Source organism: Oncorhynchus gorbuscha, linkage group LG06 (genome assembly GCF_021184085.1).
Source record: "Oncorhynchus gorbuscha isolate QuinsamMale2020 ecotype Even-year linkage group LG06, OgorEven_v1.0, whole genome shotgun sequence".
In the NCBI taxonomy this organism is placed as follows: Eukaryota; Metazoa; Chordata; class Actinopteri; order Salmoniformes; family Salmonidae; genus Oncorhynchus; species Oncorhynchus gorbuscha.
Window position 1 is genome coordinate 66,861,125 of NC_060178.1, and position 27,020 is coordinate 66,888,144.

The window sequence follows — 27,020 nt, forward strand, 5'->3', positions numbered from 1 at the left end:
CAGTCTCAATTCTCTGGAAGGCTGAAACAGGTTTCCCCTCAAGAATTTCCCTGTATTTAGCACCACCCATCATTCCTTCAATTCTGATCAGTTTCCCAGTCCCTGTTGAGTAAAAACATCCCTACAGCATGATGCTACCACCACCATGCTTCACTGTGGAGATGGTGTTCTCGGGGTGATGAGAGGTGTTGGGTTTCTGCCAGAAATAGCATTTTCCTTGATGGACAAAAAGCTTAATTTAAGACTCATGTGACCAGAGTACCTTTTTCAATATGTTTGGGAAGTCTCCTACATGCCTTTTGGAGAACACCAAACGTGTTTGCTTATTTTTTTCTTTAAGCAATGGCTTTGGACACTCTTCTGTAAAGCCTAGCTCTGTGGAGTATACGGCTTAAAGTGGTCCTATGGACTGATACTCCAATCTCCACAGTTGAGCTTTGCAGCTCCTTCGGGGGTATCTTTGGTCTCTTTGTTGCCTCTCTGATTTAATGCCCTCCTTGCCTGGTCCATGGGTTTTGGTGGGAGGCCCTCTCTTGGCAGGTTTGTTGTGGTGCCATATTATTTTTTAAATAATGGATATTAATGGTGCTCTGTGGGATGTTCAAAATTTCTGATATTTTTTTATAACCCAACCCTGATCTGTGCTTCTCCACAACTTTTCCCCTGACCTGTTTGGAGAGCTCCTTGGTCTTCATGGTGCCGCTTGCTTTGTGGTGCCCCTTGCAGACTGTGGGGCCTTTCAGAACAGGTGTGTATATATACTGAGATCAGGTGACAGATCATGTGACAGTTAGATTTCACACAGGTGGACTTTATTTAACTAATTATGTGACTAATCTGAAGGTAATTGGTTGCACCAGATCTTATTTGGGAATTTTAAAGCAAAGGTGGGGAATACATGTGCACGCACCACTTTTCCGTTTTGATATTTTCCTTTTCACTTCACCAATTTTAAACTATTTTGTGTATGTCCATTACATTAAATCCAAATAAAAATATATTTAAGTTACAGGTTGTAATGCAACAAAATAGAAAAAACTCAAAGGGGATCAATACTTTTTGCAAGGCATTGTACATGGCTGTACACCTTTTATTTATTAGGTTGAAAGTAAAGGAAAGTAATATATAGTCATTGAACCCTGGTCACTTTAATAATGTTTACATACTGTTTTACCCACTTTATATGTATATACTGTATTCCAGTCATGACTCATCTTATGTAACTAATGCTGTACACACCTTTTATATTGATATACTGTCCATACTGACTTTATACACCATTATATTTATATATTCTTATTTTGGTCATTGATCATTCTGATATTTATTAATTAATCTTCATTTTAAAAAAGAACATGTGGATTATGCGTTTATTTGATTTATTATTGCTAGGCAATACTGCACTGTAGGAGCTAGAAACACAAGCATTTCAGTGTACCTGCTATGACATCTGCAAATCTGTGTACATGACCAATAAACTTTGATTTGACTTGAATCACCAGCATTTACTGTAGCTAACATCCAGTGAAAAGGGAAGCCGGGATTTGTTCTTGAATATCCTCTCATGTCGGCTATTTAGGGCCAGGCTTACTGTACTGTACCATTGCAGTGAAGTCTGCTAATCAGACATTACCATAGCTCCATAAGCATACTGATTCCCATAGATTAGACTGGCACATGAGAATGGCCCATAAGAATGTGTTTAATTAAAAACAGTGACCTGGCATGCCAGCCTTTTTTTTACAGCATATGGAGGTATTTAATTTGAAATGGGAGCCTTAGGCATGGCTCATACCATGCATCTATGTTCTTCCCCCAATGATTTATTCTAGTTCATTCCAGCAGTGCACTCCACTGTCTTAAAATAGACCCTGTGTAGTGAAAATGTATTGATGCTGACCTTGTAGCTCTCTCTCTCTCTCTCTCTCTCTCTCTCTCTCTCTCTCTCTCTCTCTCTCTCTCTCTCTCTCTCTCTCTCTCTCTCTCTCTCTCTCTCTCTCTCTCTCTCTCTCTCTCTCTCTCTCTCTCTCTCTCTCTCTCTCTCTCTCTCTCTCTCTCTCTCTATTCATCCTGTCACTCACACCATTACTCTCCATTTTTTATATATTTCTGTCTATTGCTTCATTTTTACTTTCTCACCTGTGTACTTCTCTCTCTATCACTCTCTCTGCCTCTGTCAACCCCTCTTTCTCATTCCCCCATTTTTCTTTCCATCCTGTCATCGTTTTACTTTCCTTCTCCCTCCACCAACTTCTCACTCAATCCCTCCCTCTCTCTTTCTCACATTCTCTCACACCATTTTCTTTCTCTTTCCCAGCTTCCCTTTGGAGAGGGTCTTTTTCACTTCTACCCCCAGGACACCCATCAGAGGAGGAGCAAACGCAGCCTTCGCCACAGACAGCACCTGGAGAAGGACCGCAGGGTAAGTAAAACACACACGCACACATGCATGTTTGCACACACACACACACACACACACACACACACACACACACACACACACACACACACACACACACACACACACACACACACACACACACACACACACACACACACACACACACACACACACACACACACACACACACACACACACACACACACACACACACTGGTTCCCATGGATATGTGCCCAGATCCCCCACCAATGCAAAACAATGTTTCAAATTTGAGGCGAGCTCCACAACGGACAAACTAGCCAAGAACAAATGTTTTTATCAAATGTATCGTCTTGTCTTGGCACACAATAGTATTTTTTAAATCACTCATTCTGCGGTATGAATATACTGATTAGTAGACGCTTGGGCTATAATACACTTATCAGGTTTGAAGTGCAGACAGTGTCGAAGTAACAAAAGTTTGTTAACTCAAAAACGGGAAGGCGAAAGTACAGGACGACAGGCAGGCTCAGGTCAGGAAGAAGTCAGTAATACAGAGAAGTGCGACAAAGGTACAGCACGGCAGGCAGGCTCAGGGTCAGGACAGGCAGAAATGTCAAAACCGGGCAAACTAGAAAACCAGGAACTATAGACAAGACAGGCGCAACGGGAAAACCGCTGGTAGGTTTGATAAACAAAATGAACTGGCAACAGACAAACAGAGATCACAGCTATAAATACACATGGGATAATGGGGAAGATGGGCGACACCTGGAAGGGAGTGGAGACAAGCACAAAGAAAGGTGAAACAGATCAGGGCATGACACTTGTGTGTATAGTGCTGAAGTCAGTTTGATTTCTTACAGTAGCATAGTCACTTCGGATCAGCTTGTTATTCCATTCAACCCATGTTACAATGAAAGTACTAATTTAGTTCTTAAAACCTCTTGAACGTTATTGCAAAATGTAGATATCCGCCTAAACAGATATAACCCAAATAAAAAACAATTATGAGATGTCCATAAACAATAACTAGTAATCAAGAGTATTGGATTATTAAGTTCTATCTTCAAAAATATGTTTGAGATACTTGGCTTTAATATTCCGAACCCTCATTGGTTTGGATGGTGTAAGTAATTTTTATTTTGTTTTCTTTTGAACTTAACAATATTAATTGGGGTATTTAGAGTACTATATAGGTAGAGGACATTGAACAGAACAAGGCCGTGTCAACATCTACATTTGGACAAAAATGAAGATTTTATAGTCTCAAGATCTCATAATGCTGCATAGTTCTAGAATGGTCTGGAACTCACCTTTCTGGTAATTTTTTTATACATTGTTGAGGTGTAATCACTTTCGAGGACATAAGCTCAAGTACCTACCGTAGTACAAATATTATGAAAATATGAAAAAGCATGGTGGGTGAATAGGGCTTGAAATTATGTAAATTAAATATAGTAACAATATAGTAACAATTCAATTATATAGGATTTACTATAATTTTGCACTTTTCTTAAAACTGTAAAATAATCTCATCATATTTAGTGACAGTACACATTTTTCCCCATTTCATATACAGTGCCTTCAGAAAGTATTTACACCCATTTACTTTTCCCACATTTTGTTGTGTTACAGCCTGAATTTGAAATGGATTAAATTGTAATTTTGTGCCACTGAGCTACACACAATACCCCATAATGACTGTTGTGTCTTTGGCTATGCCGGATTAAGTGATATGAAATGCTATTCTATAAAACATATTCTCCGTAATTAATATTACCTGATTGAGCTAATCATGTAAATGTAATTAACTAAAGTCGGGGCACCACAAAATAATATTTATAGAGCTGTTATCTTCCGAATAAACTCTTAAAAGACCTAGTAATATTTGACATCAATAGCAGTCAATATTAATCGTCACCTTAATTCAGTCTCATCTGAAAATTGAATTACAGAATTACACATACACATAATTAATCTTAACTAATCATAACTCGATTACACATTAGGTCATAAAGGAAAACGTCCCTAGCGGGCGGAACAGATATAACAGCTTGTTACACAAAAGAAAAGGGACTGGGTTTGAGTGAAAGAGCGGGAAGACTGAGGAACAAAGGGCAAAGTTGTGCTATCGTAAATACAGTATCTTATGCATTCTAAATTATCACCCATTTGGAAAAGGAAAATGCAATAAATATTTACTCTGGGCTGCGCTTCGGAAGGTTGGTGGTAGATGGAAGGACGTGTTGCCAAACGAGTCCTTTGAAGAATGTCTCTGCTGGTCAATTGGATACGTTGTAGTAACGTCATTGTGTGGTAGATGGCATACTCTGTCTGTTCCTTCCTAACCCGCGTTTGCAGCTGCTGTTGCTAACTCAACGGATAGGAGGTACCACTTCTGTAGTGAATAAGAGTTCAAAGTTCATACCATTCACAACCAAAGCTCACGCTGATGTTGGCTTCGTTCTGTGCTTATTATCTGAACTATTCTGACATCGGACCGTCGTCCTCACATCCTCGGAACAGGAGGTTACATTGTCGGCAAGGCTTTATATAGGAAGGAAGAGGAGGGTGTGTTTGAAAAGTTTTATAGCCCATGTCCCTTCACAGGGGTGGGCCACTGATTGAGCATAGCCCTAACCTTATGAAAACCCACATCTCACATTTTAGAAGCTAAAATCACATTTAATCCCATCATTAATAATTTCATATTCAAACATTTAAATTGAACAACAATTCCATTTGAATCCGATAACTCTGATGTGTAGACTTTCCACTGTAGAGTTAATGTCATCTTATCATTGATGAGAATGTCTCAGATGACAACCGAACTGACATCATATTCATTGAGTACCCCCGCATATGTTCAATTGGTCGGATTACCAGAACATAGTTCATTTCCCCCCACCTTCTGATGTTCCCAGAATCTCTGTGTTAACCAAGGGTTTTGCAAATGTAACATCAGTAGGGTAGAGAGAGGAAAATGGTGGAAGAGGTATTCATGACTGTCATAAACCTACCCCCAGGCCAACGTCATGACAATGACCATTTGATCCCTTTTAAAAAAACATTTTTCAAATGAATATATAATGAAAAGCTGAAATGTCTTGAGTCAATAAGTATTCAACCCCTTTGTTATGGCACGACTAAATAACGTCAAGAGTAAATATGTGCTTAACAAATCACATAATAAGTTGGACCCATTCTGTGTTCAATAATAGTGGCTAACATGCTTTTTGAATTTTTTGAAAGACCACCCAATCTCTGTTCCCGACACATACAAATAATTGTAAGGTCCCTCAATCGATTCAACCACAAAGACCAGGGAGGTTTTTCAATGCCTCGCAAAGAAAGGCACCTATTGGTAGATGAGAGAAGCTCCATATCTCTGTGAGCATGGTGAAGTTATTTATTAGGCTTTGGATTGTGTATCAGTACACTCACTAAAATGATACATGCCTGCTTCCTAACTCAGTTTCCAGAGAGGAACGAGACTGCTCATGGATTTAATCCTGAGGCCAATGGTGATTTAAAAACAGTTACAGAGTTTAATGGTTGTGAAATGAGAACTGAAAACATCGTTTTTACCCCACAACAATAAACTAAATGACAGAGTGAAAAGAAGGAAGCTATATTCCAAAACATGCATCCTGTTTGCAAAAAGGCACTTAAGTTATACTGAAAATATTGGCAAATCCAACACAACACATCATTGATTACCACTCTTCATATTTTCAAGCATGGTGGGAGCTGCATCATGCTTAGGGATGTTATGGTGACACTATTACTATCTTGAAGGCAGTCAAATTCCAGGTGACCATTTAGTGACGGTAATTAGGCTTCTTCAAGTTCTGATGCTGCTGGTCAGTAGTAGCCTACCAAACTTGCTAAATGCCTGTATGCCTGTAACCCCGCACTCTATTGTCCCTCTAATCACCCTGACAACAATGCAAATGTTAGCGAAAATTGAATCAAGCCCTTCAAGAGAGCCCATGAGCTTATGTTGCTCAACATTTCTATAGGTTATGCAATTGCGTGAGAAAACAGTGTGATGGCCTCTATTAAAAAGAGGAGGATCCTATCAGCGTCCTACAGGCTAGGCCTACTATATTTATTTCTCAACTTTCCTAATATTAAGAACATTACTTCTCTTTTCAACAGGAGTATAGCCTACCTGGCTGGCATGTAAATGGACCACATGAAAAGCATCCACCATTCGCTATTTAGGTGCATAGATGACATGTCGTTTTTTTCCGCTGCCCCTGTTTTGTGACAGGTGCATGACAATGGTCCATTCTAAATCAAAACTAATTTCACACATATTATTTAGTATATGTAAAAACAAGATTCAAATAAGAATAGTGTGATGGGTGACAATATTAGCCTATCACACCATTTTAAGGCAAACAGCACATTCTTTTTTTGCGACTTTTTCAAATCAAGTTTTATTTATCTTTTATTTAACCTTTATTTAACCAGGAAGGGCTCATTGAGATTTGAAATCTCTTTTTCAAGAGCGTCCTGGCCAAGATAGGCAGCACCAAGTCATTACACAAAGACTAGACAGACAACATGAAAACTATAGGTAATCTAGTAAAAAAAGATTGAATTCACAAAAGTATAACAAAATCAATAAACAGCCAATTAAAAACATTGACAGGTTAGGGAATCAGCCTCAAAATTCTTCATCAATAGGGACAAGTGTTTCAGGTTTAAAAGTATTTTGTAAGGCATTCCAAACCGATGGCGCAGAGTACATGAAAGCCCTTTTAACAAAATCAGTTTGGACATTTGGAACAGTTAGCCAAGCCCTAAGACCTATATGTTAAGATTACCACAAAAGTGGCCAAATAACTTCTTAAAATAAAGTACACTAATCCCCTTTACGAGGGGTGTAGAGCATATCTGGCATACTTAAGCAGCCATACGTTTCAAGTTTGGGGAAGAAAATTTTCACCATAAAAATGCAACTTTATAATAAAAGCAATTCATGCATAATCATATTTGTGGTCACTTTGGACAATGGTGTTTTCCTGCCAATGGAATATTCATGCTTATAGCCTACTGCTGTTTGTGCATTGCTGCACATATGATTTGAAGTAATATCATAATAGTTTATCATTTTAAGCTAAACATTCTCATTTTTTTCCTCAGGCTCAATACTTAATACAGTTTTTTTATGCTAGTGGTTGTATTAATTTGGGATTGATCGCATTCCACAACTATCCCAGACTATGTTTGGAATATTTATTTCTTGCACAGAATAGGTCAACTTTTGTACTATGGGGGATAGTAGATTGACATACACTAGTGCTTTTACGGTTTGGTAGGCCTACTTGGCTGACGAAAAATACATTTGGATTGTCTTCACTTGTAGCCTGTGAGAAAGACCCGAACACGTGACGAAGAACCATGTGAGTGAGAGGTGCTTCAGCAAGCAGCCAGAAAAAGGGTATTATAATTATTATTTTCAGCCCAAGGGCACAACGGTCGCTGGCCGCAAAAGGCATGGATTTTTTAGGGGGCATTACGGCCACACAGAGGGGATGCAGCTGGGAAATTTGAGGCATTATCAAGTGCTTGTCAAATTGTGAATTAGAGACTGATGAAGTGTGTACAGCCTGCACACAAAATAGAGCAGAGCTCATGCCTTTCATGCAACTTATTTCAAATAATCATTAGAGCCGCTTCATGCAGCCTTCAGAGTGTATTAAAAATCAAAACATATAGACCAACATTTTTATCACAACTAGTTACATAAAGAACTCTAAATGAACTACCTCAAATTGTTTGGAGAAAAGATCCTTTCTATTTTCAATTGTATTCTTCATACTATAAAATTATATTCTAAGTAAATCTTGTCTGCTAGTAAATTAATAATCTACCCATCGTGACCGATTCTTTAAATATTTTACAGCGAAAACACAACGTATATTTATGTTAGATGACCACCAAATTCAAAACACACAGAGCGGTATTTCACAGTCACAAAAGCATAAATATAGACAAAAGTAATCACTACCATTTGATTATCTCCATCAGACATCATGTTATACATGTATTGTGTGTTTTGTTATATATATTTTAAAAAATCTCAGTTTACATTGGCGCATTACATGCAGAAATGTTTTGATTCCTGTCACGACTCCAACTGACGGTGGCTCCCCTTCCCGTTCGGGTGGCGCTCGGCGGTCGTCGTCGCCGGCCTACTAGCTGCCACTGATTCTTTCTTCCCCCTCCTTATGTGTTTATTGAGTACACCTGTTTTGAGTTGGGTATAATTAGTGAGGCTTTATTAGTCAGCCGGCCCGCCTGTTTCTTTGTCTGGGATTGATTATTGTGACCTTCTGTTTTGTATGTAGAGGAGCGTGTTTGTTCCTGGTCGTATATTTTGGTTGTGAGCACCCTGTGTTGCGTTTTTGGACATTAAATAGCACAGCCTCGCATTCTCTGTTTCCTGCGTCTGACTCCACACCCACGACACCCAGAGCGTTACAATTCCAAAACATCCGGTGATTTTGCAGAAATACTCACAATAAACATTGATAAAAGATGCAAGTGTTATTCACATAATTAAAGATAAATGTATCCTCTATGCAACCACTGTGTCAGATTTAAAAAAAAACTTTACAGAAAAAGAATAATCTGAGAACGGCGCTCAGAACCCAAAGAAATATCCGCCATTTTGGCGTCAACAGAAGCTACAAAAACACTATAAATATTCACTTACCTTTGAATATTTTCATCAGAAGTTAGTTCCAGGAATCCCAGTTCGACAACAAATGACTGATTTGTTCTATAAAGTTCCAAAAAGCACATAATTTAGCCACTTGTTGTTAGCTTGAATCCTCAAAAAGCAAGAGCAATTCTTCCAGACAAAAACTCAAAAAGTTCCGTTACAGGTCGTAGAAACAAGTCAAATGATGTATGCAATCCACATTTAGGATGTTTTAAACATTAATCAGCAATAAGGTTCCAACTGGAGAATTTCATTGTCTGAAGAAATGCATAGGAACGGTAGGACAATCTCTCACTTTTTAAAATGTAAATGTTCCGAAGAATTTTGAAAATAGAAATGGGCAAATATTGTATAATCCAGGTGTGCAAAGCTCTTAGAGACTTACCCAAAAAGACTCACAGCTGTAATCAATGCCAAATGTGTTTCTAACATGCATTATCTCAGGGGGGTGAATAGTTATCTAATCAAGATATATTAATGGGATATTTCTCATAAGAAAATTGACATTACGGAGTATTTTGTGTTGATCGTTGACCAAAGATGACATTAAATCCATTTTAATCCCACAACTAAATTTGGAGGTTAGTCAAGGGGCGAATACTTTCTGAAGGCACTGTAATTGACGACAGAGCATTATCGACGGAGCATTATCTGCCAAGCCTCCTCAGAGCAATGCAGAGACAGACACCATTTGAATGTCTGCAGAGTCGTTACAACTTCGTCTTCACACACAACGTGATTACATCCCTCTGTGACCAAGAGAAAGTGGTTGTTTTTCAATTCTATGAAATGATTTAGTATTTTTTCATGTTGAGAGCTCTAAATCCAGCTGAGAATATCACAGCAAAATGAGATTATCATTGCTAGACTGCCCCCTTTCTTTTGCTATCTCGCAGGTTGGGCTCCGTCGATCCAAGGGAGAGCAAATAGATTCTTTGTATGGATAGGACAGAAAATGTGACACGTCACTCCATATGCAAGTGTCACACCATATGCAAGTGTTGGGTGTGAAACCTGACAGTTCAAGTCAGCTCCACTGACAGAGTGGTAACTGGAGAGCAGACCGATGGGGTTTTCTGGCACTATAAGGCACTGGACTCTGTGATGTTCACAGAGCTGTTTGTACGCAAAAATGTGAGTCGGAACTGGTCCAGAACTGCTAGAAGTCCCCAATATATGGGATTTAACATCACAGAGGTTTAACGTTAAATATTTCACTATCTAGCCAAGTTTATTCACATAGATATATCGTAAAGGTGAAAAAGGCATCGACAGCCCCTGGTTACTGGCTTGAAAAGAATGCCTACATCAAATAGGCACCTAAAATAGGTTACACCAAGCATATAGAAATGGCCTCAAAACTGCTGCAGATTTCATTCAGCGGATGAAAAGAAGAGCACAATATCAGTACTTCTTCATGAACGGGTTGCTTTTATCAGGAACATGGAATGCAATTTCTGTGTTTAAGGGCGAAAGCAATTTGGTCGAAGATGCAATAGGCAGGCCTAACCACAACCATTATGATATATTATACACCGAGCAAGGCTATACAGAAAGGGTGCTCAAACTTTCGGGCTTGGTGGGCCAAAATATTTACATTTACATTTAAGTCATTTAGCAGACGCTCTTATCCAGAGCGACTTACAAATTGGTGCATTCACCTTATGACATCCAGTGGAACAACCACTTTACAATAGTGCATCTAAATATTTTAAGGGGGGAGGGGGTGAGAAGGATTACTTTATCCTATCCTAGGTATTCCTTAAAGAGGTGGGGTTTCAGGTGTCTCCGGAAGGTGGTGATTGACTCCGCTGTCCTGGCGTCGTGAGGGAGTTTGTTCCACCATTGGGGAGCCAGAGCAGCGAACAGTTTTGACTGAGCTGAGCGGGAACTGTACTTCCTCAGTGGTAGGGAGGCGAGCAGGCCAGAGGTGGATGAACGCAGTGCCCTTATTTGGGTGTAGGGCCTGATCAGAGCCTGGAGGTACTGAGGTGCCGTTCCCCTCACAGCTCCGTAGGCAAGCACCATGGTCTTGTAGCGGATGCGAGCTTCAACTGGAAGCCAGTGGAGAGAGCGGAGGAGCGGGGTGACGTGAGAGAACTTGGGAAGGTTGAACACTAGACGGGCTGCGGCGTTCTGGATGAGTTGTAGGGGTTTAATGGCACAGGCAGGGAGCCCAGCCAACAGCGAGTTGCAGTAATCCAGACGGGAGATATGATATAAGTGGTGGGCCACGAGCCAAACAAATAGACCATGTCTGTGTCAATAACTGATTTCACCTGTATTCCTACACTTTGGACTTCAAAGTAACACTCAGCTTTGTTAAAAATACACTCAAGTAAAACTATTATATTCATCATAGTGATTCAGGAGTATAATATTCTCCCACCAACATTAGACAACTATACAGAAATCCCTCAAATTGCTGAAATAAGTCAATTAAATCAATAATGAGAGAATAGTCAGATTAACTGATAACTAAAATAGCAGTGCAGATGACGCTATTTTGCTTAGTGCAGAGATGAGTAATGCATCTGTATGGGACTTTTACGAGTGCTACATACTTTGTGGCACAGCAGAAAGTTCAGCTTTGTGAGTAAATAATGTATGAAGATATGAGCGTGATATCACTAATCCGGCAAATGGACATAAAACAGCACTAACACGAGCAGATCTACATCTGGGATGCTCTGTTTTAATCAGCTGTCTGCTTGACATGATCCTATGTGGTCCTGCAGTTATGGGTTTTAGATTCTTGGGGGTTCTGAAGTGTTGGGAAAGGTTAGCTGCAAATGGTTGCTGCCTCCATCTCCTTTGAAGCATTACTAGCTGGTTATTATGTTGTCTTTTGTATGTTTCTCCAAGCACAATGGATTGTATGAGCCTTTCGATTGCTTTGAAAGCAACTGTCCTTTTTGCCACTCTTGTGTCATTGTCATTCATCTGAATTAGACAACAAATACCCCGGTTGGTGTAATTTTGCTGCCTTCATGAGCCTCTGAAAATGTATTTAAACAGACACACGGAGTCATCCTGATCGTCCAGCAAGCCAGCCCCCCAAATTTTTAAGTGGCTTGTTGACTTAAGTAGAGTATTGATTAGGAGTTTCTGGATTAGATGTTTTTCCATCTCTCCAATAGAAAAGGTTGGGGGTTGGCTAATGTGATTCTAGATCTGGTTAAGTGCAACTTTTCCCTCAAGTTAACTACAGGTCTGTGACACATCTGCTTGTGTCTTCATTTTTACATGATCCCTCTTCCCTGTCCTTTCATATCATGACATTCGTTCGTTCCACTAGATGAATATGACCTTTCAATTATAATCCATTGTCCTACATTTCTGACCAACAATGTAAAAGGTACACTACACTTTGTACTTTATACCATCTTTGATATCACAAGACATTTAAAAAAAATCCACCCCTTGTTGAGACAGAGTAACATGTTTGAAGGGAATGAACCCATCTAAATGTGCTGTATCTTGGTGCTCTGAAATAGAGATGATTCAGAGAGAGAGAAAGGGAGGGAGCGAGCGATAGAGAAATAAAGGAGTACAGCACAGCCCTTTGAAATTATGTCTGGGTTGTTGGTATTGCTAGCATGCAGCTGGAACAAGGAGCAGCCGGAGAGTGGGTGGGGAGCAGAGAGGGTGACGGGGCGCTGGCTCCGTCTGATGATGCGAGGGCCGTCTCGAGGGAAACACCAGTGATGTAAAGGAAAGAACCGCTGATGGATTGATGGAAGATGGAGGGAGATGGAGGGAGATAGGCAAATTGAAGGAGAAAGGGGAGAGAGATGAAGGAAGATGGGTGGTTACTTTAAAGTCTACACGAGTCTATTTTCCATCTATGTTGTTGGACAGTTTACTGTAGCTAAAGGAAACGGTATACAGGATACAAAACATACAATGCGTCTGACTGAGTCTGCAATCCTTTTGTGGCAAAATGCTTAACCTTTTTTCTGTAACATAGGATTGTCATGGGTTCATACTGAGTGCTACGTATATCGGTTGTGGGTACTTAGGCAATAAAAAAGACAAATTCATTATTTATGGGCTTGGTCCCTTTTAAAGACAACAATAAACTCAGCAACAAAAAAAACATCCTCTCACAGTCAACTGCATTTATTTTCAGTTGTTTGAACAAAACAAGATTAAAAACTGAGATATAAACTGAACAAGTTCCACAGACATGTGACTAACAGAAATGGAATAATGTATCCCTGAACAAAGGGGGGGTCAAAATAAAAAGTAACAGTCAGTACCTGGTGTGGCCACCAGCTGCAGTAAGTATTGCAGTGCATCTCTTCCTCGTGGACTGCGCCAGATTTGCCAATTCTTGATGTGAGATGTTACCCCACTCTTCTACCTGCAAGTTCCCAGACATTTCTGGGGGGAATGGTCCTAGCCCTCACGTTCCGATCCAACAGGTCCCAGACGTGCTCAATGGGATTGAGATCGGGGCTCTTCGTTGGCCATGGCAGAACACTGTTCCTGTCTTGCAGGAAATCACGCAGAGAATGAGTAGTATGGCTGGCGGCATTATCATGCCGTAGGGTCATGTCAGGATGAGCCTGCAGGAAGGGTACCACATGAGGGAGGAGGATTTCTTCCCTGTAACGCACAGCGTTGAGATGACAACAAGCTCAGTTCGATGATGCGCTGACACACCGCCCCAGACCATGACGACCCTAATCCTCCAAATCAATCCCGTTCCAGAGTACAGGCCTCGGTGTAACGCTCATTCCTTCAACGATAAACGCGAATCCGACCATCACCCCTGGTGAGACAAAACCGTGACTCGTCAGTGAAGAGCACCTTTTGCCAGTCCTGTCTGGTCAAGTGATGGTGGGTTCGTGCCCATAGGCGACGTTGTTGCCAGTGATGTCTGGTGAGGACCTGCCTTACAACAGGCCTACAAGCTCTCAGTCCAGCCTCTCTCAGCTTATTGCGGACAGTCTGAGCACTGATGGAGGGATTGTGCATTCCTGGTGTAACTCGGGCAGTTGTTGTTGCCATCCTGTACCTGTCCCGCAGGTGTGATGTTCGGATGTACCGATCCTGTGCGGGTGTTGTTACACGTGGTCTCCCACTGCGAGGATGATCAGCTGTCCGTCCTGTCCCCCCTGTAGCGCTGTCTTAGGCGTCTCACAGTACAGACATTGCAATTTATTGCCCTGGCCAAATCTGCAGTCCTCATGCCTCCTTGCAGCATGCCTAAGGCACGTTCATGCAGATGAGCAGGGACCCTGGACATATTTATTTTGGTGTTTTTCAGAGTCAGTAGAAAGGCCTCTTTAGTGTCCTAAGTAATCATAACTGTGACCTTAATTGCCTACCGTCTGTAAGCTGTTAGTGTCTTAATGACCCTTCCACAGGTGCATGTTCATTAATTGTTTATGGTTCATTGAACAAGCATGGGAAACAGTGTTTAAACCCTTTACAATGAAGATCTGTGAAGTTATTTAGATTTTTGCAAATTATCTTTCAAAGACAGGGTCCTGAAAAGGGACATTTCTTTTTTTGAGTTTGAGTTTGTGTCTTCTAGTCTTGTAAAGAGCAGGCTTAATGGCTGATCCCTTATCTATGGTGGTAAAAAACATCGGACGATTACTAGTCCGCTCACTCTCTACCATGTGTGTTTTCCCATTTAAACACTGGGGGGACTTTCTCTCATTCCATATCTGACTATTTTCAACAAGCACGCAGTTGAAAACAAATACTGACAGTGGGTTTATTCAATATTAGTAACTTAAATTCTAGAAATGGTTGAATCACTATTGGGCAATATTTTGCCAATAGCTGCAAGTTGTTATATTTTAAGTCAAGTCTTTAAAGGGAATTGAAATATTTTGAATTCATTTGTAGCGTTGTGATGAAAATGTAACCGGAGATTATGCAAAATCATGTTAATTCAATCTCCGGATAAGCTGTTAGCAGGAGAGAGATACGTTTTTAGAGCTTGTCTTAAGACAGCACTGTGTACTGTACCAGTCATTCTGAGCAAGGAGTTCTAAACCTTCCAACTAAATTACAGTGTCCTTGAGTAGCTGGTGACAAGTAGAGCAAGGTCTTTTTCTCTCTCCTTTTCTTTCCAGATAGGGCTGGAGAGAGAATAAAGCATTACTATACAGGCACTTGATTTGCTCTGATCGTTGTCCGATTCATCTTCATTGCTATACCTTTCTTTACCTTCATTTGACTTCCTCAGTGTCGCTGAGAAGGGCAGATGATTCAAGGCTTTTATCTGTTAGATGAGGTCCAATCAAATATTCAGCCAGGTTGCAAGTTCATGTAGCAGTATTGGTTATATTTTCAGACTTCATCCATTTTATTGATGATGATATCGTGCATTTTGCTGTACAGTAAATTATAGACGAAAGCGTGTGGATTTTAATACATTTGCATATGTGGAGATACCTCTGCTTTTAATGCTTGACAGTTCGATTGTTTCCTAATGGGATTTTTGGACTAAATGCTAAATAGGCTTAAATTACATTGCATCCAGGAAAGCACACTGCCCCTTCACTAGATCATTAATGTCTACCTTTCATGTGGAATACTGTTTGTTTCCACAGTCAGTTTATCTTGATTAGATCAGACTATATAACCCAGATATTAACAAACCTCTCCTTCAGAAACACCATTGTAAATCTTTATGATATCATGACAAAAACACCCTCTGATGTTGATCCTGTTTTTGCATAAAGGGTCCACATTGCAGCCGTGAATAAGCTCTTTAGTAAAAATCATAATTCTCTTTGATCCACCCCAAAGTGTCTTTGATGATGGGAATAAACACAAGGACTTTGTCAGGCCAATTGGGATGTTATTTTGTTTGCAAGGACACCATCTAACACAGTCTCTATGTGTGTGTGTTGTGGTACTGTAGGGACCCACGGCCCCAGGTGCAGGCCCTGTGTGATTTAGATGACTAGGACAAATAGAATTACCCTGTTTAATGTGATGTCCTCCTCCCTACACCAGAGACACAGCTGGACGTGGGAGGGCATTAGGGATGTACTTTTAAACCCACGTGTAGTTCCAATGTACCAATGTGCTTTGATTTAAAAGATACAACATTATGCCAATTAAAAGCATTCCCTTTCTAATTAACATATATTCTCTCCAATGTACACTGTCTACAGTTATACAAATTACTTTCTAGGTAAAGTGTTTATAAGTTAGTTTTATTGTAAAGTTACAATATACATACTGACGTACATTCTTATTATACACTCTGACTATATTGATTCTGATGACTCTCAATATTAAGGGCTCATGGTGTGATATTTGCATTTCCTTCCTCAGGTAAAGAATGTGTTGGCCCAAGAGGGTTTCGGCCGACAGAAGAGAGGGTACAGAAGCATCGATGAAATTTATATCAAAATGACCGATCCCCTATTCAGCAAACAGTGGTATCTGGTGAGTAGTCATCATTCATCATTTCATATCAGCCTCAATTATGTTATCTCACCCACTGATCACTGATCCCAGACATATTCACTGCTGCTCCTCCTATGGAGATGATGTCTTTTCATTAGGCCATTATTCCACTTGTCAGATTAAACGCTCCCCAGTAGGTTCCCAGCAAAGTACCATATCCGTGACATTTGCTTTTCCCCCTCCCTCTCATCCTCCACACCTCATCTCTTCCTCCCTCTTATCTTCCTCCGTGTTGAGTAGTTCTCTAATGACTTCTCAGCTGGGTGTCCTGCATCATGGCCTGTCTCCATATTGTTTGTGTGACAAATTAGATCAACACTGGCCAGGCTGATGGGACCCCCGGACTCGACCTGAATGTGGCTGAGGCTTGGGGACTGGGTTACACTGGGAGAGGCATCACCATAGCTATCATGGACGATGGTAGGTACCGGTATAGGCCTTACAGTTGAAGTTGAATCACTATCTCAGTAGAGATTATCACTGGGAGTGTAGTTCTGGGCTGGAGTTAAATCCTTTACACCAGGGGTGTCAAACTCATTTTGCCCGGGGGCCACATTCTGTCTTCACCGAGTGCCAGATGGTTGAAAATTCGGTTATATTTCCTCATTGTCAAAATGTGCAATTAATAAAAGTTCAATGTTTTTTTTATATTTTTGATTAGCCCTCACTGTTGAGCTTTCTTTTCGGTGATTGCTTGCAAGCTGAACATAGTGAAGAGAATGTATAATGTAGAGCAACTATAATTTCTACACAGTTTCGATTTGGTTTTAGTAATTAAATATAGATTGACGTTATTTTTTATTTTGTCAATTCACCCACAGGCCAGGGGCTGTATGTTTGATACCCCTGCTTTACACCCTGTAGCTCTTCAAGACCAGAGTTGGTAGCCATCGGTAACCATCGGTGGCTACTACATTGTATTTTGATTAGAAATAGCTTGAAAGGTAATATTCATCCACTTATTATTGTGGTTAATTATAGTTCATTGTGACATGTGGTTAATTAACTAATTACAGTGCCTTGCAAAAGTATTCATCCCCCTTGGTGTTTTTCCTATTTTGTTGCATTACAACCTGTCAATCTAAGTGTCACATGATCTCAGTATATATACACACCTGTTCTGAAAGGCCCCAGAGTCTGCAACACCACTAAGCAAGGGGCACCACTAAGCAAGCAGCACCATGAAAAACAAGGAGCTCTCCAAACAGGTCTGGGACAAAGTTGTGTAGAAGTACAGATCAGGTTGGGTTATAAAAAAATATCCAAACCTTTGAACATCCCACAGAGCACCATTAAATCCATGATTTAAAAAATGGAAAGAACATGGCACCATAACAAACCTGCCAAGAGAGGGCTGCCCAACAAAACTCATGGACCAGGCAAGGAGGGCATTAATCAGAGAGGCAACAAAGAGACCAAAGATAACCCTGAAGGATCTGTAAAGCTCCACAGCGGAGATTGGAGTATCTGTCCATAGGACCACTTTACGCCGTACATGCCACACAGCTAGGCTTTACAGAAGAGTGGCCAAAAAAAGCCATTGCTTAATTAAATAAAAACGTTTTGCCTTGAAGAATTCGCAAAAATCCCAGTGGATAGATGTGCCAAGATTATAGAGACATAATACTCCAAGACTTTGGGGGCTGAATAGTTATGCACGCTCAAGTTCTGTTTTTTTGTCTTTCATCTTGTTTTAGGCATGTGGTGATAAGTGATAGGCATGTTGTGTAAATCAATCCCCCCAAAAAATCTATTTTAATTCCAGGTTGTAAGGCAACAAAATAGGAAAAATGCCAAGGGGGTGAATACCTTCGCAAGCCACTGTAACTTTTAAGTAAATGACATGTACAGCGTACATGTACAGACCAGTTCCCAATTCAAATGTAATAAGTACAATGTAAAATTAAAGTCACCATTTCCTGTTTCAGATTTTCTTATAAAAGTCCAAATCTCCCCTCAAGACCTGTATTCTTTTGAAGAAAAAAAATTGGAGCATTACCTCATACATTTCTGTTGAAATTATGTTACAGGGATCGATTATCTCCACCCAGATCTTGCATCAAACTACGTAAGTAGTCACAATATTCTCCAATAATTCCCTGTATTGCTGTTCTGAAATAAAATCTCGCTTTGAAGTGCCGTTTTTGGCTGGTCTGTTGTTGAGTGCCAGTGACGGTGCCAGTGGCAGGTGTATTCCAAGTTTCCTTCATGGTTGGCAAGTCTCCTTGTGTCCTTTGAGGACAGGGAGACGGGCAGCCAGCCAACCAAGCTGTTTAATGTTAATGCGCTCAGCACTGTGGCAGGCCGATCTGTCACTAGCACAGATAATGCCAGGGTAGCTAGCGCCGCATAATGTGAGGCTCCAACTTCTGAATACTGATAATAACACCTCAAAGAACTGCCAGTGTCGCTGGCCAGAAAGAGGGAAAAGAGGAAGGAGTAAAAGTAAGGAACTACATCTTTGAAGTGTATCTTAAATAACTCTCACCACGCTCACCTCCCCCCCAGAAATGTCACTTGTCTTTTCCTAGTAGCTGTCACGATCGTCGTATGGAGGGGACCAAAGCGCAGCGTGGTGTGAATCCATTCTTTTATTGAATGACAAAGAACACTTAAACAAAAACAACAAAACAAATGTGATGCAATGATAACGAGTGCTGACACAGGCAACTACACATAGACAATAACCCACAAAATACCCAAAGAAGATGGCTGCCAATCAGAGACAACGATAAACACGTGCCTCTAATTAAGAACCAATCTAGGCAACCATAGACCAACATAAACACCTAGATGAAAACAACCCCATAAATCTACAAAAAACCCTAGACAGTAGAAACACCCTAGAATAAGACAAAAACACACATATCACCCATGTCACACCCTGACCTAACCAAAATAATAAAGAAATCAAAGAATACTAAGGTCAGGGCATGACAGTAGCACTGACTTTGCTTATAAATACCTTGTTGAGGGAAAAAATATAATTGATACGATTGTGATATGTTGGTGTCTGTCCTAACTATTTTAAGATGAATGCACTAATTGTAAGTAACAATGGATAAGAGCATCGGCTAAATGACTAAAATGTAAATGTAAAAATGGAACTCACATTACAAAACATATTATTTAACACTGACTATTAACATTGCAGTACTAATGAACATCTCCGGGCTATGTACTCAACAAGCTCAGTGTGCAGTGTTAAATGGCCAAATTCTGAAATCCTGAAATGGCTGTTTTGCTTTGACTGATAGTGAGAGCTGTGATTCTTATCGTGTCTGATCTGAGCCAATGACAGAGGCTTTATAGCAGTCCATTGCTGATACAGGGAAACAGTCTTTTGTAAAACAGCACCATCCAATAATGTGTTCTCTTATAGAAACACAGTAATGAACAGCACTGAAAGGTTTGCTGCATAAGTGTAGTTGGACACACACACACACACACACACACAGACACGCACACACACACACACACACACACACACACACACACACACACACACACACACACACACACACACACACACACACACACACACACACACACACACACACACACACACACACACACACACACACACACACACACACACACACACACACACACACACACACAGCCTTTCCTCCATACCATTTTATATTTCTTTTCATATTGGAAAGATTTAGAGCTTCCGAAATGAGAAGGTGAGAGATGAGACTGCAAAAGAGAGGGAGGGAGGGAGAGAGTGGAAGGGAGAGAGATAATGTCAACAATTTTCTTTCACTCTGAGGATATTGGAAAAGCTTCAAACTGTCATAAACTTTGTGGTTCATGCATGATTCCTGTGTGTGTGTGTGTGTGTGTGTGTGTGTGTGTGTGTGTGTGTGTGTGTGTGTGTGTGTGTGTGTGTGTGTGTGTGTGTGTGTGTGTGTGTGTGTGTGTGTGTGTGTGTGTGTGTGTGTGTGTGTGTGTGTGTGTGTTTATTTCTTGCCTGTGAACGGGGATGAGTCTAAGCCGAAAAATAGCCGTGAGCTTGGCAGTCGGGTTGATGCAGGAGGAGCATGCTCTACTCGGCTGATGGATCATGATGTGTAGGGATCTAAAACTAACTTAGCACAACACACTTCCTGTGTGTGTGTGTGTAGTGTATTTGTGTGATGTATATGCGCGTGTGTATGTGTTTGTATAGATCACTGTTTCCTGATCTTTTCATGCTGATCCTCTGCAGCAATAATTCCCCCAACTATCAGTAAAACTATAACGTATTGAATATGCCATTCATCATTCAATTGAGATTGAAATACATTTGTGCGTGTGTCTGAGTGTGTGTGTGTGCGTGTGTGTAAGAGGCTGATAAACTAATTTAGTGCATCTTCACTCTCTTCCAGGGCCGAAGTTGTTTTGATATAATTTCTACCTATTTCCTCGAAGCCTACAAACACTGCAATCAGTCAGTATTGATTGGTCTTCATTAGTATGAGCAAGAGCGCACATTTATGTATATATGTGTGTGTGTGTGTGTGTGTGTGTGTGTGTGTGTGTGTGTGTGTGTGTGTGTGTGTGTGTGTGTGTGTGTGTGTGTGTGTGTGTGTGTGTGTGTGTGTGTGTGTGTGTGTGTGTGTGTGTGTGTGTGTGTGTGTGTGTGTGTGTGTGTGTGTGTAGGGATGCCACATTCTATAACACCTTGTATGAAATTGTTTCCTTGTAGTAAATTATTTATCTTCATTTCCCTATTATCTTTGTGACGAAGAGTTTTTAAAGACCTAGTGCAGTCAAAAATGTGATTTTCCTGTGTTTTATATATATTTCCACACTATGAGGTTGGAATAATAGTGTAAAATGTTGAAAATTATGATAATGCCCTTTTAGTGTAAAATATGTTTGATGGGATGGAGTTTTGGCCTGCCTGGTGAATTTGTTAAAACCTCTCTGGGCTATTGTATTTTGACGTCCGGATGAAAAGCGTGCCCAAAGTAAACTGCCTGTTACTCAGGCCCAGAAGCTAGGATATACATATAATTGGTATATTTGGATAGGAAACACTCTAAAGTTTCTAAAACTGTTCAAATAATGTATGTGAGTATAACGGAACTGATATGGCAGGTGAAACCCCGAGGATAAACCATCCAAAAAATAAAATATTCAGCCTACCACTATTTCCAATGGCTGTCATGTTAATTATGAGGTGAAAACCTCCCAGATTGCAGTTCCTAGTGCTTCCACTAGATGTCAACAGTCTTTAGAAAGAGTCTCAGGCTTGTTTTTGGAAAAATTAGCTCGATTTTGTAGTTTTCTAAGTGTCTCCAGTGTTTTCATGCACATGGATGAGAGCGCATTCTTTGTTGTTTATCTCTGGTAAAGACAATAACGATTCTCCGTCTTAAATTGTATCATTTATTTACATATTAGGATACCTGAGGTATGATTATAAACATTGTTTGACTTGTTTGGAGAAGTTTATTGGTAACGTTTGGGATTAATTTTGTATGCATTTTGAAGGAGGGAAACCGGTGGATTATTGAATGAAGCGCGCCAGCTAAACTGAGTTCTGGGGGATATAAATAAGGACATTATTGAACAAAAAGACCATTTGAAGAAGAAGATCTTCATAGGTAAGGCGTTTATTTTATCGCTAATTCTGACTTTCGTGGCACACCTGCTTGGTTGAAATCTTTTTTTTGATGCTTTTGTGTGGGGGCGCTGTCCTCAGATAATCGCATGGTGTGCATTCGCCGTAAAGCCTTTTTGAAATCTGACAGCGGCTGGATTAACAAGAAGTTACGTTTATTTTGAAGTATTACACTTGTGAATTTCATGAAAGTTAAATATGACTATTTCTGTAATTTGAATTTTGCGATCTGCAATTTCACCGGATGTTGTAAAATCTATCCCGTTAATGGGATTTGATCCAGAAGAGACTTTAATAGACTAATAAGAAAGAGAGTTCCAAATCTCTCTGCCTATAACAGCTAGTTTTCTATTTTCTCCTCCCCACTCAGACCACTCTCATTCCTAGCAAGATTCTTGCTTGAGAAGTTTCTCTTTGCTAAGAATCACATTTTGTTTCCTTTTGACCATTTTAATTGAAAACAATCACGGTAAGGTACTGAATTGTTACTCAGAAATGTGATATTAAGATAAACAAATGGCTGCATTGGAGCTTTTAAAATTCATTGCCTATTGAATGACAGTTAAATCTAAATCCAGTCAATGTAATTTCATGCCAGGCTCTTGCTCTGGATGGTGATACACTCGGTAAATAGGTAAGATTAGTAAATCTACCACCGTGGCAGTGCAGTTATTATAATATGAAAGGTGAATGGAGGGTGTTTACCATGCTAAGTTGTGAAGCTCGTTCGCAAGCGCACAAATATAGTATGGCTCTGATTTATCAATGAAAACATGTATATGCAACAGTTTAATAAACACAATAATTGGTTGGCAACGCAAATTCTAGAATCTCCACGTATGCCAGAATTAAGGAAGAAGGTTGATACAGTGTATTCGGAAAGTATTCAGACCTCTTGACTTTTTCCACATTTTGTTACATTACAGCCTTATTCTAAAATTGATTAAATCATTATTTCCCCTCCCATCAGTCTACACATATTGCCCAATAATAACAAAGCAAAAACAGATTTTTACACATATTTGTTTCTCCCATTCTTCTCTGCAGTTCTTCTCAAACTCTGTCAGATTGGATGGGGAGCATCGTTGCACAGCTATTCTCAGGTCTCTCCAGAGATATTCGATCAGGTTTCCACTCTGGCTGTGCCAGAGCGTTGTCTTGGCTGTGTTTTTAGGATCTCTCTGTACTTTGCTCCATTCATTTTTCTGTCAGTCCTGACTAGTGTCCCAGTCCCTGCTGCTGAAAAACATCCACACAGCATGATGCTGCCACCACTATGCTTCACTGTAGGGATGGTGCCAGGTTTCCTCCAGACGTGTTGTTTGGCATTCCGGCCAAAGAGTTCAATCTTGGTTTCATCAGACCAGAACATCTTGTTTCTCATGGTCTGAGAGTCCTTTAGGTGCCTTTTGGCAAACTCCAAGCGGGCTGTCTTTTGCCTTTTATGGAAGAGTGGCTTCCGTCTCGCAACTCTACCATAAAAGCCTGCTGTATAGATGGTTGACCTTCTGAAAGGTTCTACCATCTCCACAAAGGATGTCATGCAGGTGAAAGAGGACCCAAAAGCGACTTGGCGAAAACAGAGTCTTTAATCCAGTAAAGTAAATACAAACAAAAAACACAACTTTCACTCGAAATGACGAGGACAAACTGGAGACTCGATCTTGAACAGCAGGTGAACAGCAGGTTGCCTCGGGAAGGCACTTGAACCAGACAGACTCAGACACCTGCTCACCACGCAGCATCTGAGGAAAACACGACACGACAGGGCGATACACAAACACAGCACGGTGAATTCTAGACAAGGAACCGACAGGACAGGAACGGAACACAAAGGAAGAAATAGGGACTCTAATCAGGGGAAAGGATCGGGAACAGGTGTGGGAAGACTAAATGATTGATTAGGGGAATAGGAACAGCTGGGAGCAGGAACGGAACGATAGAGAGAAGAGAGAGCGAGAGAGTGAGAGAGGGAGGGGGAGAGAGAGGGATAGAAAGAGGGAAAGAACCTAATAAGACCAGCAGAGGGAAACGAATAGAATGGGAAGCACAGGGACAAGACAAGATAATAAATGACAAAACATGACAGTACCCCCCCACTCACCGAGCGCCTCCTGGCGCACTCGAGGAGGAATCCTGGCGGCAACGGAGGAAATCATCAATGAGTGAACGGTCCAGCACGTCCCGAGACGGAACCCAACTCCTCTCCTCAGGACCGTAACCCTCCCAATCCACTAAGTATTGGTGACCCCGTCCCCGAGAACGCATGTCCATGATCTTATGTACCTTGTAAATAGGTGCGCTCTCGACAAGGACGGGAGGGGGGGAGGGAAGACGAACGGGGGTGCGAAGAAAGGGCTTGACACAGGAGACATGGAAGACAGGATGGACGCGACGAAGATGTCGCGGAAGAAGCAGTCGCACAGCGACAGGATTGACGACCTGGGAGACACGGAACGGACCAATGAACCGCGGAGTCAACTTACGAGAAGCTGTCGTAAGAGGAAGGTTGCGAGTGGAAAGCCACACTCTCTGGCCGCAACAATACCTTGGACTCTTAATCCTGCGTTTATTGGCGGCTCTCACAGTCTGTGCCCTGTAACGGCAAAGTGCAGACCTCACCCTCCTCCAGGTGCGCTCACAACGTTGGACAAACGCTTGAGCGGAGGGAACGCTGGACTCGGCAAGCTGGGATGAGAACAGAGGAGGCTGGTAACCCAGACTACTCTGAAACGGAGATAACCCGGTAGCAGACGAAGGAAGCGAATTGTGAGCGTATTCTGCCCAGGGGAGCTGTTCTGCCCAAGACGCAGGGTTTCTGAAAGAAAGGCTGCGTAGTATGCGACCAATCGTCTGATTGGCCCTCTCTGCTTGACCGTTAGACTGGGGATGAAACCCGGAAGAGAGACTGACGGACGCACCAATCAAACGACAGAACTCCCTCCAAAACTGTGACGTGAATTGCGGGCCTCTGTCTGAAACGGCGTCTAACGGGAGGCCATGAATTCTGAATACATTCTCGATAATGATTTGTGCCGTCTCCTTAGCGGAAGGAAGTTTAGCGAGGGGAATGAAATGTGCCGCCTTAGAGAACCTATCGACAACCGTAAGAATCACAGTCTTCCCCGCAGACAAAGGCAGACCGGTAATGAAGTCTAGGGCGATGTGAGACCATGGTCGAGAAGGAATGGGGAGCGGTCTGAGACGACCGGCAGGAGGAGAGTTACCCGACTTAGTCTGCGCGCAGTCCGAACAAGCAGCCACGAAACGGCGCGTGTCACGCTCCTGAGTCGGCCACCAAAAGCGCTGGCGAATAGACGCAAGAGTGCCTCGAACACCGGGATGACCAGCTAACTTGGCAGAGTGAGCCCACTGAAGAACAGCCAGACGAGTGGAAACAGGAACGAAAAGGAGGTTACTAGGACAAGCGCGCGGCGACGCAGTGTGCGTGAGTGCTTGCTTAACCTGTCTTTCAATTCCCCAGACTGTTAACCCGACAACACGCCCATAAGGAAGAATCCCCTCGGGATCAGTAGAAGCCACAGAAGAACTAAACAGACGGGATAAGGCATCAGGCTTGGTGTTCTTGCTACCCGGACGGTAAGAAATCACAAACTCGAAACGAGCGAAAAACAACGCCCAACGAGCTTGACGGGCATTAAGTCGTTTGGCAGAACGGATGTACTCAAGGTTCTTATGGTCTGTCCAAACGACAAAAGGAACGGTCGCCCCCTCCAACCACTGTCGCCATTCGCCTAGGGCTAAGCGGATGGCGAGCAGTTCACGGTTACCCACATCATAGTTGCGCTCAGATGGCGACAGGCGATGAGAAAAATAAGCGCAAGGATGAACCTTATCGTCAGACTGGAAGCGCTGGGATAGAATGGCTCCCACGCCTACCTCTGAAGCGTCAACCTCGACAATGAATTGTCTAGTGACGTCAGGAGTAACGAGGATAGGAGCGGACGTAAAACGTTCTTTTAGAAGATCAAAAGCTCCCTGGGCGGAACCGGACCACTTAAAACACGTCTTGACAGAAGTAAGAGCTGTGAGAGGGGCAGCAACTTGACCGAAATTACGAATGAAACGCCGATAGAAATTAGCGAAACCTAAAAAGCGCTGCAACTCGACACGTGACCTTGGAACGGGCCAATCACTGACAGCTTGGACCTTAGCGGAATCCATCTGAATGCCTTCAGCGGAAATAACGGAACCGAGAAAAGTAACGGAGGAGACATGAAAAGAGCACTTCTCAGACTTTACGTAGAGACAATTCTCTAAAAGGCGCTGTAGAACACGTCGAACGTGCTGAACATGAATCTCGAGTGACGGAGAAAAAATCAGGATATCGTCAAGATAGACAAAAACAAAGATGTTCAGCATGTCTCTCAGAACATCATTAACTAATGCCTGAAAAACAGCTGGCGCATTGGCGAGACCAAACGGCAGAACCCGGTACTCAAAATGCCCTAACGGAGTGTTAAACGCCGTTTTCCACTCGTCCCCCTCTCTGATGCGCACGAGATGGTAAGCGTTACGAAGGTCCAACTTAGTAAAGCACCTGGCTCCCTGCAGAATCTCGAAGGCTGATGACATAAGGGGAAGCGGATAACGATTCTTAACCGTTATGTCATTCAGCCCTCGATAATCCACGCAGGGGCGCAGAGTACCGTCCTTCTTCTTAACAAAAAGAACCCCGCCCCGGCCGGAGAGGAAGAAGGCACTATGGTACCGGCGTCAAGAGACACAGACAAATAATCCTCGAGAGCCTTACGTTCGGGAGCCGACAGAGAGTATAGTCTACCCCGAGGAGGAGTGGTCCCCGGAAGGAGATCAATAC

The 27,020-nt window shown here is 41.7% G+C and overlaps 1 protein-coding gene across 1 annotated transcript in view; it reads left to right on the forward strand.

Annotated features, from left to right (window-relative positions):
- Positions 1–27,020, forward strand: part of LOC124038252 (neuroendocrine convertase 2-like) — a 78,273-nt gene that overhangs the window by 14,050 nt on the left and 37,203 nt on the right. Inside the window, exons 2-5 of the mRNA XM_046353878.1 lie at positions 2,318–2,422; positions 16,432–16,545; positions 16,878–16,986; positions 18,597–18,634. Of these exons, the coding sequence (XP_046209834.1) occupies positions 2,318–2,422; positions 16,432–16,545; positions 16,878–16,986; positions 18,597–18,634 (366 nt within the window). The remainder of the gene's footprint in view (positions 1–2,317; positions 2,423–16,431; positions 16,546–16,877; positions 16,987–18,596; positions 18,635–27,020) is intronic.